We start from the raw sequence: 18,372 nt of genomic DNA, 5'->3' as shown, positions 1-18,372 counted from the left end.
CTTCCAGAGGACCCAGGTTCAAATCCCAGCACCACATGACAGTTCATACCTATCTGTAACTCCAGTTTCAGGGGACCCAACACCCAAGGCAAAATACCAATGCATGTAAATAAAATAATATTTTTTTTAAAAAAGAAAAAGAAAAAAAACTATCATTCTGGTTCAAAAGAGATATTCAATAAATACTTCATTCTTCATTTTGAGGCAGTCCTCAAACATTGACAATCAAAGGAGATCTCGTAATTGCCAATGAAATCTCTCTGAAAAACAAACAGTACCACTTGAAGTAGACCCTATCATCATGAAGGGAACAAAGATTGCTATTTAGTTACTTGGTATAACGTGTTTGAAAGTAAAAAAATCCATCCTAAGAGTATGTTCCACTACCCTTAAAAAAAGCACTTTCATTTCTCCTTTTATCCAAAGATAAAACCTCAAAACACTCCAACACCTTTATAGTTTCCTCAGGAAATCTAACAGATATCCCAAATTACCTCAACTCAAGTTTTGTTGACTTTCTACTAACAAAAGAGAGTCACAGTAGAGAATATGGGAGGGGGTAGCCTTAGTCAGGCATAATGACAAACACCTGAAACTCCAGCACTCAGAAAGATGAAGCTGGAGGGTTGCTGCAAATCTGATTTTAGCCTGGGCTAAATGCTGAGTTCCACATCGGCATGAGCTATAGAAGACAGTCTCAAAAACCAAATTCAGCAGCTAAGAACACTGGCTTTGATTGCACAAGACCAAGGTTCTTCAATCAACTCCCAGCATCTACACAGTAGCTTACAAATATCTACAGCTTCAGTTCTAGAGAATCCAATGCACTCTTCTTGTTTGCATAAGCACTAGGCATGCACATGATACACATGCATATATGTACACAAAACACTCATACATTTGAAATAAATCTTTTTTTTAAATCAAAACCAAAATTTAGAAAACACCAGGTCCATCTTTTATTTCTGCACAACTTCTGATTTACTTTAAAATAGGAAAAAAGGTCTGAGCATGTGGCACATGCCTTTATTCATAGCACTCAAGAGGCAGAGGCAGGCAGATTTCTTTAAGTTTGAGGCCAGCTTGATCTACATTGTGAGTTCTAGGCCAACCAAGACTACATAGTGAGGCCTTACCTAAATAAAAAAATAATAATTAAAAAAAAAAGTTTTAAAAGTTAAAAAATTGTTTTAAAAGAAGCAAGAGGTATAAGTCTCTGGGGGGGGGGGGTTCAAGATAGGGTTTCTCTGGGTAGCCTGTCCTATCCTGGAACTCACTCACACAGATCCACTTGCCTCTGTCTCCCAAGACTGGGATTACAGGCATACATCACCACCACCACCAGCTATAATCCATATCTTAACAAGAAGGGAAAGAACTATACACAACAAATTAAACTAGGTTTTACTTCTGGTGTTTTGTTTGTTTCTTTTTTGGCAGAGGATGAGGATACTACTATCTTGGTAGTGATAGAGACTGAAACCATGACACTGGAAATGTGAGGTAAATTCTCTAACACTGAGTAACATCCCTAACCTTTGTGTTCTTGAGACAGGATCTCACCAAGTAAGTTAGAATGACTCTGAACTACCCCAGGGTGGCCTGCAACTCTCAATCCTTCCTCCACTCCCAGAATGCCATGACTGTGTCACCACTATTGGCTTAAAACTTATTTTTTTTTTGTTTTAGATTTATTTATTTATTTTATGTATAGTGTTCTATCTGTATGTATGCCTGCATGCCAGAAGAGGGCATCAGATCCCACTATAGATGAATGTGAGTGACCATGTAGTTGCTGGGAATTGAACTCAGGATCTCTGGAAGAGCAGCCGGTGCTCTTAACCGCTGAGCCATCTCTCCAGCCCTGTTTTGTCTTTTTAAGTTACAAATTTAATACAAATCTATGCAAAAGACAAAGCACAGTTAGAGTTTAGATACCTAAGTATACACTTGTTATTCCAAGGAAATCCCCCAAAAGTCAAGATTACAACCACAACATTAAGGTCCCTCCACACCCTAATATCAACATTTTAACATCTCAAAACCTCTTCACTTGCATTTTTTAAAAGATTTTATTTATTTATTTATTATGTATACAGTGTTCTGCCTGCACGTATGCCTGCAGGCCAGAAGAGGGCACCAGATCTCATTACAGATGGTTGTGAGCCACCATGTGGTTGCTGAGAATTGAATTCAGAACCTCTCAAGACCAGTCAGTACTCTTAACCTCTGAGCTATCTCTTCAGCCCCTTCACTTGCACTTTTTAACAGCAGAACTACACATTCTTTTCAGAACAAACTTTCATAAAAATCGGTTTTCTCTCTTCAACATGACATTGTCTACAAAGAGCAGTAGTTAGAGGTGAATGCTGATGATTGTCTCAACTCAATACTAAGTTAAATCAACTGCTTACTCTTTTTCCTACACCATCTTCACAACTTTGATCAATCCTAAAACCTCAACTTGATTTTTAAATTTTCAGAAAAACAATCACAAAGGAAGTATAACATAACATATTTGAGCCAGGTGGTGGTGGTGTACAACTTTAATCCCAGCACTCGGGAGGCAGAGGCAGGTAGATCTCTTTGAGTTCCAGGCTAGCCAGGGCCACAAAGAGAAACCTATCTTGAAAAACCAAAAAAAGGGCTGGAGAGATGGCTGTGGTTAAGAGTACTGGCTACTCTTCCACAGGACCCAGGTTCAATTCCCAGCACCCACATGGCAGCTTACAACTGTCTATAACTGCAGTTCCAGAGAATCCAACACCCTCACGATAAATGTGCACATAAAATAAATAAAGCATATTTAAAGAAAAAGAAAAACCAAAAACAAACAAACAAAAAAGTAACTTACTTGAACATTTATATTCACGGTTATAACATTACACATGGTAGCCCTAGCTGTGTAAAAATCACTTGTAGAGTTTTATAAATCCATGGCCGAGTCTTACCCTTTAGAGACTAATTCATCAGACACCTAACAACAAATTCCGTTAAGGTTTTTTTTTTTTCTCTCTCTCTACTGCTAAAACAAGCAAAACTGAAACAATGACAAAGATTTCCTTTTATTATGCTCTTATAATAGGCCACGCAAATGAACTATGATTCATTCATTCATAAATGCAATTTCCAAGGTCTTACCAAACAAATAACACAGGCTCTGCCCAATATCCTACAATTACCCTGTATAATAATACAGTCTGCAATACCAGGGGACCAGCACAACTATCTTTTCCAAAAATACTCATGCAAACACAATCCAAAGAACCTTTTCTCTTCATCTGTAAATGCTATCTTAACACCTGTCTTATGCCACATTTATTTAGCATACTATAGTACTATATACATTACCCAATATGAACACAGCAATTAACAAAACAAAGTCCCTATCATAAAACCCACATTTTAATTGCAAAAGACATAAATTGCAAAAGATATGTGATAAATATACAGCTAAGTATATATCAAATGGTCATAATTATAGTAGAGAAAAATAAAACCATGAAGGAAGAAAGGAACAGGTTGAGAAATAAATACTGATCAAATAAGGCTCGAACAACATTTAGAGGACTCCACTTAAACACAGGCCCAAGAAAAATATGAGAACAGATCCATGCAATTTCCTGGAAGAGAAACTTCCCAACACCAGTTTTTTGTGTATGCTCTCATACAATGTGGACTTGTACAAACGCACTTTTATGAACAGAAAATATATATTTGAATCAATCCTCTAACACACGTACATTTTCAGAAGCAGAAATAGTAAAGGAAGTAAGATGGCACACCAAGTTGAGACTGCTTGGTCAGCAGCACTCCAGACCTCCAATCCTGCAGGGTGCCAAGTGTTTCCCTCTAGGAAACTCTAGGTAGTGCTTCACAATAGCTGGGATGGCAGTTCTATTATCAATGAGTCTATGTGAGCACCCCAAATGACCCTAAACTGTATGGCTTTGCAGTATCTATGAAATGTAACTGTAAGTTCAGTTCCTATAAAGCTCTTGTCTGCTTCTGCAAAAATGAATATTATTAGTAGTACTGAAAACTGAGCTGGTCATGGTGGTACACACCTCCATCCCTGCACTCAGCAGGCAGAGACAGGCGGATCTCTGTGAGTTCCAGGACAGACAGCCAAAGCTGTTATACAATGAAACCTGGGGGGTAGGGGGGTGGGCAGGGGAAATCAGTCAAGATTTAATTCTTGTAAAAACAAACAAGCACATCCATCTCATTAGTGTATGTCTTAATTTCATTTCCTGTTGCTGTAATAATATTTATCATGACAAAAGCAACTTAGGAGAGGGTTGAACTCACAATTACAGGTTGTAGTGCATTACTGCAGGGAAGTCACAGCAAGAGCTGTCTTAGGGTTTCTACTGCTGTGATAAAACACCATGAGAAGAAACAACTTGGGGAGGAAAGAGTTTATTTCATCTTTTTTCCCTGAATAATGTCCATTTATGACACAGGGAAGTTAGGACAGGAACCTGGAGGCAGGAACAGATGCACAGTCCAGGGAGGAATGTTGCTTTCTGGCTTGTTCCTTCTGGCCTGGCTGCTTAGCCTGCTTTCTGATATCACCCAGGACTGCCTGCTTATGGGTAGCGTTGCCCCCAGTAAACCAGGTCTCTCAAATCAATCATTAATCAAGAAAACGTACCACAGGATTGCCCACAGGCCAATCTGGTAGGGACATTTTTCTCAACTGAGATTCTCTCTTCCATAATGACTCTTGCTTGGGTCAAGCTGACATAGACCTAGCAAGCACAAGAGTACTAGTGACATTACACCCATAAACAGGAACAGAGCAAATGAAATAGTTTTCATGTTTGCACTGGGTTGGAGTTAACCTTGCCTAGGGAATGATGCCACCCATTTTGGGCAGATACTCCTACCTCAATTATCAGAATCATAATCTCCCACTAGCTGCCCACAAGCCAACTTGATCTAAGCAGTCCACCCACCTCATTTGTTTTTCAAGACAGGTTTTCTCTGGCTGTCCTTGGAACTCTTGTAGACTAGGCTGGCCTCAAACTCAGAGATCAGCCTGCCTCAGCCTCCCAAGTGCTGGGACTAGACAATTTCCCATTGAGACTTCTTTCCCAGGTGATTCTAGATTGTCATGTTCACAATTAAAACCAGCCATCACAGTTTACAAGCTACTTTCTTCTTTACTAACTGGTAAAATTAATGTGTACCTAATTTTCTTGACTGGCATTGGTGGTGCATGCCATTAGACCCAGCACAAAGACAGGTGGATCCCTGTGAGTTCAAGGTCATCTTGGTATGCATACCAAGTTCTAGGCTTCATAAGAGACTTTCAAAAAACAAAAACAAAAACAAACAAACAAAAACAACCTTAGGGCCACACCAAGCCAGAAGGCCTGAATTGGAACCTTGGGACCCACATAGTAAAAGAATATACACCTGAAAGTTGTCCTCTGGCTCCACAAAAGTGTTGTGCTATGCACCCAAACATGCAAAATAAATAAATGTAAACATTTTTTAGATATTTCTTCAATTGTTTTAATGGAATCCATTACCTTGTGTAATTAACACATGCTAATAAAGACATCAAATTTTTTAATAAATGTCTTTATGATCAGTTAGTATCTGATCTGAATATCTACTTTACGTATCTCCATTAAGAGGTTATATAAAATTTCTCAGGCAAAAGGAGGTCACAAGTGGAAAAGGTTTCAGCAGCCCTGCTTTACATGCATGTATAGTGCAGGCAGAAATACATTAAAACAAATTTCAAAAAGCAAAAGCAAAAATTTCAAAGTCACTGTCTATACTCAAGTGCAAAACTAGAATAATATAACACTGAAACTTAAATAATAGCTGAGTCTAGCATGGATGTATCATGGGTTTGACCTCCAACTTGGGTAAATGTAATATAAAAAAGGCAGGTGACCTTTCCTGTGTATATGGAAATCAACTTGTTAATAATTCCTAATATGAATTTCATCAGCAACTAAAACTAACCTAATTGTCACTAGTTATAAGAACTCTTTCTTTTCTTTTCCTTCCCTCCCCCTTCCTCTCCTCTCCCCCGCCCCATCTCTCCTTCAAATAGTAAACACTAGATAAGTACGATTTAATTGCCCTGAAAAAGCGAAGTCTGACTCCTGAATCCTAGCTCTAGGTGGGCACCCTAATTTTTAACTTCAGTCTGTTTGCTTAATAAAAATATCTGCCTAAGGCCAGCAGGATAGCTCAGCGGGTAAAGCTGCTTGCTGCCAAGCCTGATGACCTGAGTCTGATCCCCAGAACCCACACGGTTGAAGTGGAGAACCAGCTCCCACAAACTGCCTCTGATCACCATATTCGCCGCAGCATGTGTATGTGGGCATGCATGTGCAAGCATACACAAAATAAATAAATAAATGAATGAAAAGTCTGCTCTGCCAACTTCTGAGATGAAGAAAGAACTCTCAAAAGTGCACTGCGGAGAAAGCCATGGTGGCACACACCCACAACCAAGTACTCAGAAACTGGGGGCTCCTCTGAAAGGTCCAGAGCAGAGCCTGGGAAATGGACTATCACCAAGCTGTCACCATTCTCCCAACTCTAATCTTTTCGGTTGTAGGTCTAACCTTCAATAGCTGAGCCATCTCTCTAGCCCACAATACCTTTTGTTTGGTTTTGGTTTTTCAAGAAAGGGTTTCTCTGTGTAGCCCTGGCTGTCTTGGAACTCACTCTGTAGACCATGCTGGCCTCAAACTCAGAGATCCAACTGCCTCTGCCACCCAAGTGCTGGGATTACTCTGCCAGTTTCTAACCTTTTTCTAAGAAATATTCTGTCCTTGGAACTTAAATCACTCAAACTAAAGTTCAAAGCAACATTTATAACTTATTTTATTTCATGTGCATTAGTGTTTTGCCTGCACGTATGTCTGTGTGGGGGAGTTGTATCCCCTGGAACTGAAATTACAGACAGTTGTGAGCCACCATGTGGTTGCTGGGAATTGAACTCAGGACCTCTGGAAGAGCAGTCAGTACTCTTAACCGCTGAGCCATCTCTCCAGCTCCAAAACAACATGTAGTAACAGCAGTAAGTATTCCCAACTTGGATTTTATATTCTTATGACTCACATTAACATATAACGAGCAAAAGAGAAGGAAGGAAGGAAGCAGCAGTACCAACAACCAGCTTGGAGATTTTAGGCATTAAGGAGGTTCCACTTTTCAAGTAGGCTAAAATCTGGAAGATGTTGAGTTCTGGCCACACCTTTCAAGCACATCTTTCCTACCATAAATCCAAATCCCAAGAAAGTGATGTAAAGCTGGGCATTGGTGGATCACATCTTTAATCCCAGCATTCTAGAGCCAGGGGCAGGCAGATCTCTCTGGGTTTGAGGCCAGCCTGGTCTACAGAGCGAGTTCCAGGACAGGCTACATACACAAAGAAACCCTGTCTTGAACCAAAAAGAGAGTGATGTAAAGCTCTAAGGCAATCCTCAAACTTTTTCAGTGTTTCTCAACCTGTGGGTTTAATGACCCTCTCACAGAGGTTGCATAAGACCATCAGAAAACACAGATATCTACATTACAATTCCTAACAACAGCAAAATTAGAGTTATGAAGTAGCAACAAAAATAATTTTATAGCTGGGGATCACCACAACATGAAGAATTGAAGCACGAGGAAGATTGAGAATCACTGATCTAGATGAGCAAACAGCACAAAAGGTACACAGAGGCCACAATTTCTAATGACTTAACTTTCTAAAATATTAAAATGATGTGAAATTTTAAAAGGAAGGACTAGTAAGCAATCAAGCAAAATCTCACATAATACAATGTACACATATTTGTAAGATCAAATTTACCTTCTTTCTCTCTAGATGAAGTAGAGACAAGATATTTTTATCAAATGCTAACAATGCCTAGTCAGAAAACACAGCAATGTGGAGAAAGGGAGGGGCAAATACGCAACAAATGTTATTGCAGGCATCAAACAAACTAAACTAAGCCAGGTAATTTCACTGTAGGAATTATGAGATTGTGCAAAGTCATACTTGCACTAGTTTCCACTAAACCAGTAAGCCAGAAACATTTCGTCATTCTGAAATTAAGGATAAACGTTCCTATGGAGTATGAACTGGCCTGTGTAAGTTTCCTAAGTATGGGACACCACAACAAGAGTGCTGCTGGCGCCAACCTGCCAACACTGGATTTCAGCACTAGAGTGTGCCCAACTTTCCCTTGACCAGACAAGAAAACAGGGAGGAGAGGAAGCTTAAAAATCCAGAGTACTCCCCAGCATGGTGCACGCCTTTAGTCCCAGCACTTGGGAGGCAGAGGCAGGTTGATCTCTGTAAGGCTGAGGTCAGCCTGGTCTACACAGTGAGTTCTAAGATAGTCACAACTATGTGAGACACCACATCCCACCCCTACCCTGTCTCAGAAAAAAAAAAGCAAGAGCTAACACTATAAAAGCTGGAAGAGATGCACTTTTGAAACAAAACTATTATTTTGATTGGTAACATTTTCTTCATTCCTAATGCCTGTCAACAATAAAAACATTGTATCTCCTTTTCTTCTTTCACTTAGTGATTTACACATTTTCTTTTTTATGGTCTGGTCTTATCACGATAAATCCTTTACTGGGCTAGCAAAATGGCTAGGCTAGTGAGTAAAAGTGTTTGCCACCTAAAGACCTGAATTTCAACCCTGGGCCCCCCCGTGGTGGAAAAAGAAGCAATTCCAGAAAACTGTTCTCTGACCTATACATGTGTGCGTTGGCATGAGGCGCGCGCACGCGCACACACACACACACACACACACACACACACACAATTAATAAAATGTTTTAAAATAATAAATCCTTTTGCATTGTGACTTTGGTAATAAAATTAAAGGTTTCTGTCCCACCATCTGTGATTATTACTAAGTCTATGTTGTGGATTATTACTTTGCAATCAAGTAGAACAGACTACTGATACAAGTGAAAACTTAGATAAACCATAAGGAAATTCTCCTACACTGAAGAAATGCCAATCTGTAAGTTATATACTTTATGATTGTCTTTAGTAAACACTCTTTAAAATTACTCCAATGAGACACACTAGTCATGGTTGCTGGAGGATGAGAGGAGAGGATGAGAAGGATATAGGTGGATGTGGGTCTAAAAGGGCAACACATGGCTCCTTTGTGTTGACATAGAATTGTCATAATATCTACACGTATAATAGCACTGCATAGAACTAAACACACACACTACCACAAGTAAAACTTGGTAAACATGAATAAAATTGGTAAACATTATCAATGTTACAATCAACTATAAGATTTATAAGATATTAATATTTGGAAAAGTAGGTAAAATATACAAAAAAATCTCAAGCTATGTGTAACTTTATGGCTCTCTCAAAGTAAAAATAATTTTTAGGGAGGAGATATGTACTCCTAGGTGGTAAAGAGTATCTGCCTAGCATGTGCACGACCCTGGAGTCACAACCAACATGTGCATATACACAGGCACACATTGATTTCGTCAGCATGGTGGCTTGCACCTGCTATCCAAGTACTGGAAGGCGGAGGAATACTAAGAAAGAGGCCTGCCTGAACTACACATTAAGACTCAAAAGAAAAACAAACCAATAAAAAGGTGTCACTAACAGTTGGAAAACTTGAATATTACAAAAAACTATTAATGGTATTACAACTATACAGAGCAATGTCTTTATTCCTAAGGAGTGAAGTGTAAGTATACAGTTTTCTTTTGTTTCAACATATGTACAGAAAGAGAAAGTAGTCTTGGCAATATGTTAAATATAGGTAAAAGACTTAAGTGTATTTCTGGTACTCTCGATTTTTCAGGTTTCTTTCCCCCTAGTCAGTATAAACAGGGAGAAGGGGTTGTGAGCATGGCTCTACTTGTATTTAGCACACGGTCCAACCTCCAGCATTATAAAAATAAGAAGGAAAAATAAGGGGACAAGGGGGTGGGTGGGTAAACGTTGCAAGAAAACTGTGCTATAGTTCTACCTACACATCAATTAGTCTTAAAATAATTGAGTGTAGCTCAGTGGTAGATCACCTGCTTTGAATGCACAAACCCTGGGATAAATCTCCAACACAGAAATAACAGCAGCAACTAACTACTCTTCAGCTGACGAGATGGCACAGGGAGTAAAAACACTTGCTGCCAAATCTGTTTTTATTTTGTTTTTGTTTTTCAGACAGGGAGAGGTCTCACAACACAGAAAATAAAATAAAATAAAAACAACTATGCTATAATCCCACTTCAAACGGTCTGAAAACAAAATACCATTAAGTAGTATGGGACTATCTGATATGTTTTTCAACACAAATTGATTAATCTATAACATAACATGGGTATTTCTGTAAAATTAGTTACCTCGACTAATTAAATGGTTATTTAGGATTTATGTATTTTACGTGCTCTGTTTGCATGTATCCCTGCATGCCAGAAGAGGGCATGAGATCCCATTATAGATGGTTGTGAGCCACCATGTGGTTGCTGGGCATTAAACTCAAGACCCCTGGAAGAACAGCTCAAGTGCTCTAAACCCCTGAGTTATTTAGAGACAAACAAAACAAAAACCTAGATCTCCCTATTTCTTTGTCAAGCAAGTGAATTCTAACTGCAAGCTGTAAGGCTAAAACCAGCATACACGCTCCAAAATTCAAGTTCAAGTCAGTCTCTCCCTCTCTCCCCCTCTTGCCTGTGTTTCGAGACAGGGTTTCTCTGTGCAGCCCTGGCTGTCCTCGAACAGAGATCCGCCTGCCTCTGCCCTTCGAGTGCTGGGATTAAAGGCGTGCGCCACCACCCCAATTCAAGTCTTAAATTTGGCAAATACAGTTCATTCTTTCACAAAGAAATGTTTGTGTAAAACAAACGACCCATACACCTAATACCAAACAACGACAGAAAAAGTGCTACAATGTATTAATGACAGCTTCAAGACTACAGGGCATAGTTTACAATGTAAACAGGTTCAATCCAGTACCCCTACAAGTATCAATGCATGCCGTTTTTATGCAAACTGCAAACATCTGAAACACAGCGCCAGCGTCAACAAGATCCATCTCAGAAATGTCTTAATTATCTTCTACTAAGTTTTTGCATCGGTGTTTTTAAAACTTCACAGTATAAGAAAAGTCTGTACTAGAACTTCCTACCGGACCGCCCCCTAGAAATGAGTCCCACCTCCGGAGAAGGGTGGCGGGGTGGGGCTGTTTTGCTCTCAAACTAAGAAATGGGTGCCCCCCCCACACTCCCAAAAAGAGGCCCAGGAGCTGCAGAGTCAAGTATTGCAAGCGACTACATGGGAGGTGGCCGACTGCAAAGCTCCCTGCCCTGTTCCATCCTCCCCCGCCCCCGTCTCGGGTCCTACGGTGACCCCGGCCGGGCGGGGACAGGTGAAATCTCAGGTGGGGAGGGCAGAGGGAGGGACGGGCCGCCGAGGGAGAAGCGCGTTCGAGCAATGAATGAGTCGTGCCTCGGCCACACCACCTGTTCCTTGCTAGGGTGCCATCCCGACCACTCAGCAGGATCCCCGGCCCGAGCGGCCCGCTGTCCCGCTCAAGGCCAGGCTGCTCCCCCCCGCCCCCCCTTCGCTCCAGCAGGGTAAAAGGCAGGCAGCCGTGTGGAAGCCGGGGCGTCGGGGCCTAGTCCGGAACCCAGGCCTCCGGAGGCCGCGGTCCGCGGCGCGCGCGGGCCGAGGTGGGCGCCCCCGGGGGGAGGGGGGGGCGAGGCGAAGGGACGCGCTCTGCCGGCCAGCACGACCCAGGCGGGGTCCCCGCGGGGCGGCCCGGTGCCCGCCCGGGCTGGGGAGTGACAGGCCCGGCTCCCCGCGAGCCGCTCCCCGCCGCCCGCCCGCCGCCCCAGACTCACCAGGATCCGCTTGAAGAGCGCGTTCTCCTTGGGCGGGAGGCTCACGGCCGGCATGGTTCCGGCTCCCCCCGCGGCTCCCGCCACCGCCCGGCTCGGTCAGTCCGTCTGTCCGCCCGCCGCCGCCGCCGCCGTTCCCCAAGCTCGCGCTGCAGCCTTGAATCCTCCGCTCCGCCGCCGCTAGGCCTCGGGGGGTCGCCGCGCCGCCCGGTCCTGACACCTCTTCCTCCTCCTTTTTTCCTTTTCCTCTTTCCCTTTTCTTCTTTTTCCTTTTTCCCCCTCTCTCACTTAACGCCGCCGCCACCTCCCCCCTCCCGGGTCTCCGTCGGCGGTTCACGTGGTAACTGAAAAGACCGACAGAGGCAGCCAAAATGGCGGACGCCGAGGGCTTTCCCACCCGGGTCACACCTCGCAACGCGCAGGCGCCGTGACCCGCTCTTCCCCACCCTCCCCGCACCGGAGCCTGCCGGGAAGGCGGAGGCCGGCTCGGCCGGCGGAACCGCTGAGTCCGGGCTTGGCTCTGGCCGGTCCTTCCGAGTGCCGGGCGCCTTGGGAGGGCGGCCAACCGCGCTTCCGCCGCCGCCGCCTCCTCGCCGCCTACAGCTTTTCTGCTCCTTCTCGCTAGACCGGCCTTTCACTCTTTGGGGTAGACTCGCCCGAGTTGGTGTAATCGTAGCTTGAGCAGCGAATGCCAAAATGCCAGGGGCGGGTTTTAAGAAGAGCTCTATGTAGTCGTTCAAGGTCCGAGTGCCTAAATTGTGAGCAGGGGCGAAGGGTGAGATGAGAAACACCTTCGCCTCCGTGGGGACTTGTGAACCGATCCGAAGAGGTGAGGGCTTCAGCGTCCTTGGAAAGCGTCAAAGAGCTTGACCCATGAATCGGGCTCGGCTGGCTAGGGCATCTGTAATTTTGTTGACTGTGGTTACGATAGCCAGGATAGGTCGTTAGCCAGATCCGAAGTGGCATATTTGTACTGCCAAAGGAGCCTCTGAAGGTTGAAGTGTGTGTGTTTACTTCACTGCTGAAGTCATATAATGCAGGGTTGAGGAACAGGCTCTGTGAGTCACCTGGATGTAGTGAGGTTGAGGGTCGAAACTCCTGGAGTTGGTTTCTAGTTTGTGCTTAGGATGTAACTGTCGAACGGCCTGGTGCCAGAAATCCTCAAACCTTAGAGGCCGACCGAACTCACTGAGCAAGATCAGACCTGAGTGGAGACGATCCCTGCCACCTGCAGACAGTTCTTAACAGTTGACAATAAAACCTTTACAAAGTGACATGCTATTGAGTCACAGGAGTCATTTTATCCTTGGTTATCTCGTGCAGACCTTGTACTCTGTGCATCATGAAGCATAAAGATGTGCGGGAGTTTGGCTTTTTTGAGCCTTTTTTTTTTTTTTTAACAGATACTTTGTAGTTTTCAAGTTGTTCTTTAACTTCCCTGGTCTACAGAATGAGTTCCAGGACAGCCAGAGCTACACAGAGAAACCCTGTCTTGGAAAACCAAAAGAGAGAGGGATTGTAGCAAACCCTAGGGTCTCCTTGAATACTGGAATCTCTCTACATTTAGGAAAATTAGGTCGGTGAGATGACACCGTGGGCCAAGGCCCTTACTGTGCAAGCCTGGCAACCTGAGTTTGCTTCCAGAACTCGCATAAAGATGGAAAGAGGAAAAGGACTCCACAAAGTAGTACTCTGCCCTCCATGTTGACACACATAAATAATAAGTGAAGGTATGGGGCTGGAGAGATGGCTCATTGAGTAAGAGCCCTGTTGCTCTTGCAGAGGGCCTGGGCTGGGCCCCCAGCACCTCAGAAGGCAGCAGGTGTGCACAGGATGCACATGCATACATGTACACAAAATGCTCGTACATACAGGATAGAAGAAATTCCAACACAAACAAAAACACAAATAAATAGCTGTTCTGCGAGTGTATGCTGTTGGAGCGCGAACCTGGTGCCTCATGCCTGCCAGACAAGCACTTCTACCACTAAGCTAAGCTACACCCACAGCACGAGATACCAACTTTTGCTTTTGAAATTCTACACACAATTTTTAAAATTGTAATGGTTTCTTAGCATGTTAATAATACACAATAATGGTTTTTGTCATTTTTCATATATGTACATAATATATTTCAGTCTTATTCACATGCATACATAACTTTTTCCTCTCTTGTCTCCCTCTGCTACTGTTAATCCCCTTCCCACTAAATAGCAGTTTTGCTTGTTTGTTGGTCTTGCTAAGTAGCCCAGGCTTACCCTGAACTCACTTCCTCCTTCTCTGCTTCCCAAATGCTGAGCTTGCAGACATAGTGCCCCATCCAAGTCTAAGCAGCAGGATTGGGGGGGGAGCTTTCATTTGTTTTTTATGAAAATTTTGATGTTGCCAGGCAGCGGTGTCTCACACCTTTAATCCCAGCACTCAGGAGGCAGAGCCAGGCGGATCTCTGTGAGTTCGAGGCCAGCCCGGTCTACAGAGCAAGATCCAGGACAGGCACCAAAACTACACAGAGAAACCCTGTCTCAAAAGACTTTGATGTTTGCGTGTGTGTGTGTGTGTGTGTGTGTGTGTGTGTGTTCAGAAGAGAGTGTCAGATACCTTGAAGCTGGAGTTACAGTAGTTGGAAGCCACCCAGGTCCTCTGGAACAGCAGTCAGTTCTCTTAGCTGCACAGCCATCTCTCCAGGCCCAAACAGCAATTTTTAAGGTTCAGTGAATACTGGCCTGGTTGCAACACTGATTCATTTCTGAGTTAAAATGCCCCTACAGATAATAGTCTGACCACAGTCAATGACATGATTGCATGAACTCAGTAATAAACTGCGGACTCTGATCACACTACTCGACAAATAGCAATTGAACTGGAGCTGTGCTTTGAGTGCTCCTCGTATTTCCAGGAAGTCACAGCCGAGGCTGTCCAGCACTGCAGCTGCTGAGGGCCTGCAGCTTTCCCGTCACTGTGGTTAAAGGGTTTCCTCCAGCTGGGTGTAACGGTGCACACGTGTAATCTCAGTACTGGGGAGACTAAGGCAGAAGGACTTCATGATCACGGTAAGCCCAGCACTTAGGAAGATTGTCTTGAATGAGAGACCAGAGGCCAGTCTGTACTTGCATTTGATAGAAAAGTGACATTAAAAAAGCCTGTCACCCACACTTAACAAAACAACAAATAGTCACGTTTTGGGATGTTTAATAAAAACTTATGTATATAAGAAGCCATCCTTCTTCAGGTCCTGAATTTGATCTATGAACTTATATATCTGTGGTTTTTAGTTGTTTTTTCTTCTTCTTTCAATTCTTGTTCTTTACCCTCTCCCTTGGACATATCAGTCAAATAAGATGTTTCTTCATGGGAAAATCCAGGGCGAAAACTTGTTTTCTAGCTGCTGACTCAAATTGCCCTTCACCTAGGTCACAAATAAGGTTTTCAGCATTTAAACTCAGAACATGCTATAAATGGATGTTTAAAAAGACATCTACCAAACTATAATAGCTGCTAGCTCCTGGCTAGGTTCTTTTCAAAATGAGTTTCATCTACAGCTTCCTCCTCCAACTATAGGGGTCCAGTGAGCTCCAACATGCTGAGAATGGTATACTCACACTTCATTGCTTTCCCAGATTATACACCAGTAAAAGGACACAGGGATCAGCTTTCTGCAAAAGAACAAAATGGACCTGTAGATCCTGAAGTTAGGGATGTGCTTACTGGCTCTGGACACTCTGACACACGATGGCTTCTGTCTCAACTTGTTGAGGACCAGCAAAAGCTGTGTCAGGACAAGCTCTGGCGGTGTGCTCTAGAAAGAGTAGACAACTGACGCTTTGCTGAGTGGACAAGAAGCCAGGAAGCTGAGAGCCAACGACTGACTCAGCGCATTAGTAGGCTGGTTTGCTAACTTGAGCATGAGTCCAGGAGGCTCAAACTAGGTTACAAACTAAAGTAACTCACACTTTTAGTAATATGTTTAGCCACCATTTGCGTTTTAAAGTGAGCTACAAGCACAATATAATTATTTTGCCTTTTATCAGTTTTATCTTTTCCCCTCTTGTTCTTTTTTAGTACGTTTATTATTTCTTTAGTGTGAGTGGATGTATATTTGTGCGCACATGTGTGCTTGCCAGAAGAAGTTTTCTTCTGGAGGTCAGAAGAAAACTAGTAGGAGACTGTTCTCTCCTTCCATCAAATGGGATGTGGCGATTGAGCTGAAGTCTTCAGGCTTGACAGGAAATGCCTTTCCTCTGGTTAGCTTTCTGCTCCCACCTATTTTCTTTTCTAAGAGGGTTACTTATACTAGTCCAGGCTGGCTGGTCTGGGACTCACTATGAAACTCAAACTACTCTCAAAATGGAGGACTCCTGCCTCAGCTTACCAAGAGCTGGGATTAGACATGAGCCACCACACTCTGCTAATGACTTTTTGTTTTAATAAAAAGATTTTAAAATAACATTGCTAAAATAACATAGAAAAAATGCTAATACTTATTTTGCTATTAAAGTGGACCTAAACAGCTTTAGGTTTTAACAGCTGGCTTTTAAGGTAGGTTTGTGTCCTCTGCAGGCTGGAGAGATGGCTCAACTGTTAAGAGAGCATACTCACCTAACAAAGACCTGAGTTTGGTTCCCAGCACCCACTTGAGTTGGCTCACAAACACTTATAACTCCAGCTCCAAAGAATACAATGCTCTCTTCTGATCTTCAAGCCAACTTCATTTATCTACCCCCCCATCATATGCACACAGAATTAAGAATAATAAACCCTTTACAAAGCAAAAAAGATGTATTATCTGTTACCTGTGCTTTTTTTAAAATTTTATTTATTTATTATTTGGTTTTTCAAGACAGGGTTTCTTCATGTAGTTTTGGTGCCTGTCCTGGATCTCGGTCTGTAGATCAGGCTGGCCTCGAACTCACAGAGATCCACCCAGCTCTGCCTCCCGAAGTGGAGGATTAAAGGAGTGAGCCACCACTGCCTGGCTACCTATGCTTTTTAAAAACATGGTCTTTGAACACCAGGTAGAATTAAGAATCCAGTGAAACAGAATCTCAGTCAATTCTGCAACATAAAAACCAGCTGATCATGGACTGGAGAGATGGCTCAGCAATTAAGCGTTCTTGATGCTCTTGCAGAGGACCTGGGTTTGTTTCCTAGCACCCAGAGCACATTGGACAACTCAGAGCTGCCTGTAAGTACAGTCCCAGGGGGACTCCAGCACCCTCTTCTGGCCTCCAGACATTTGCAGTCTCTGTCATGCACGTGACAAACAGGCACAGACACAGACGTGAAAAGGAACATGTTTAAACCAGCTCATCAGCCAGGGTGATCCACTGCCTCTGACCTTCACTGGCACCTTCCAGGCACCTGTGCACATATACATATCACAATGTGAGCCTACACACAAAAATTATAAAAGTAAAATATCACAAAACAAAACAACCGATTAGTACAAAGTCTTGAACAGAAAAACAGGGTATTTACTACTCCCAGATAATTCCTAAGCTTCCAGCAACCCTACAGGATAGGTTTTATGCTACAGATGTAAAACTGGTAAAGATTAAGTAACAACTAACAATCATAGTACTGAGATGTGGTGGACACAAATGCTACTTGAGACACGACAGTTTGGGTCCTGTTCTCCATAGACACATGTGCTTATAGGCAGTCCACCTTCTTAGTTGGGCTAACTGGACCACTATGTCTAGAGTCTGAGGACCACCCATGGTTCCCTTTGCCATCTGGATGCCCTTCCTGAACCAGTCAGAGTCTTTCATGTAACAACTACAAGAATTCTATCAGGGCCTGGTGGCAAAGGTCTTATAATTCCAGCTTCTCAAGAGGCTGAGGCAGGAGGATCAAGTTCATGGCCACCTGGGCAACTTAGTGAGACCCTATCTCAAAAAGTAAAAAAGCAATGTGGGGATATGCAGCTCAGTGGTAAGGTCCTTGACTAGGATATAGGAAGCCCTGTATTCCCTCCCTAGTGAATAACAGAATTCTATCTCACAGGATTGAGAGTCATCAAGTAATCTTGAATATAAACGGATTTTAGGAACTGTTAAGAGGTCTTTGCAAATATTAAGTTCCCTTAGTCGACAAGTTTGTCTTTGAGACCATCTGTGAATTGATGCTAATAATCACAGCACGTCCTGTAGCCAACGTAGTGATAAAGTAATAACTGTAAACCTCACCATGAATTAACTTGCTGTTCCTGAAACACTAAATTCAACCCAAATTTTATTCTTCAGCAAGACACTTCCATTTTCAGTTTTCTGGCTCACCAAAGAACACTTTAGGAAACCTCTGACGGGCGCCCTGGGAGTGGACAAACTGCCTGACCGACCCCGGCCCTCTTTCAGGCTTGTTTTACAAGACAGACCCCGGAATCCGGGTTCCAGGAAACCTTGTCCTGAAGCTAGGACTCGGGCGCACCTGCGAGTCCCACTTCTGCGGCCAGGGGGCGCTGCGGCCCGCGGCACCTGCCGGAGATGCGCGCGCAGGGAGAAGGCGGTGCCC

At 43.3% G+C, this 18,372-nt stretch overlaps 1 protein-coding gene across 1 annotated transcript in view; it reads right to left on the bottom strand.

The window, feature by feature from the left end:
- Positions 1 to 12,266, bottom strand: part of Naa15 (N-alpha-acetyltransferase 15, NatA auxiliary subunit) — a 71,099-nt gene extending 58,833 nt beyond the window's left edge. Inside the window, exon 1 of the mRNA XM_028873340.2 lies at positions 11,866 to 12,266. Within this exon, the coding sequence (XP_028729173.1) occupies positions 11,866 to 11,919 (54 nt within the window). The 5' untranslated portion in view covers positions 11,920 to 12,266. The remainder of the gene's footprint in view (positions 1 to 11,865) is intronic.
- Between the last annotated feature and the right edge of the window lie 6,106 nt (positions 12,267 to 18,372).

This window comes from Peromyscus leucopus, chromosome 6, assembly GCF_004664715.2.
Source record: "Peromyscus leucopus breed LL Stock chromosome 6, UCI_PerLeu_2.1, whole genome shotgun sequence".
Classification (NCBI taxonomy): Eukaryota; Metazoa; Chordata; class Mammalia; order Rodentia; family Cricetidae; genus Peromyscus; species Peromyscus leucopus.
The sequence above is the reverse complement of the archived record's forward strand: the minus strand, read 5'-3'. Positions and strand labels throughout refer to the sequence as shown.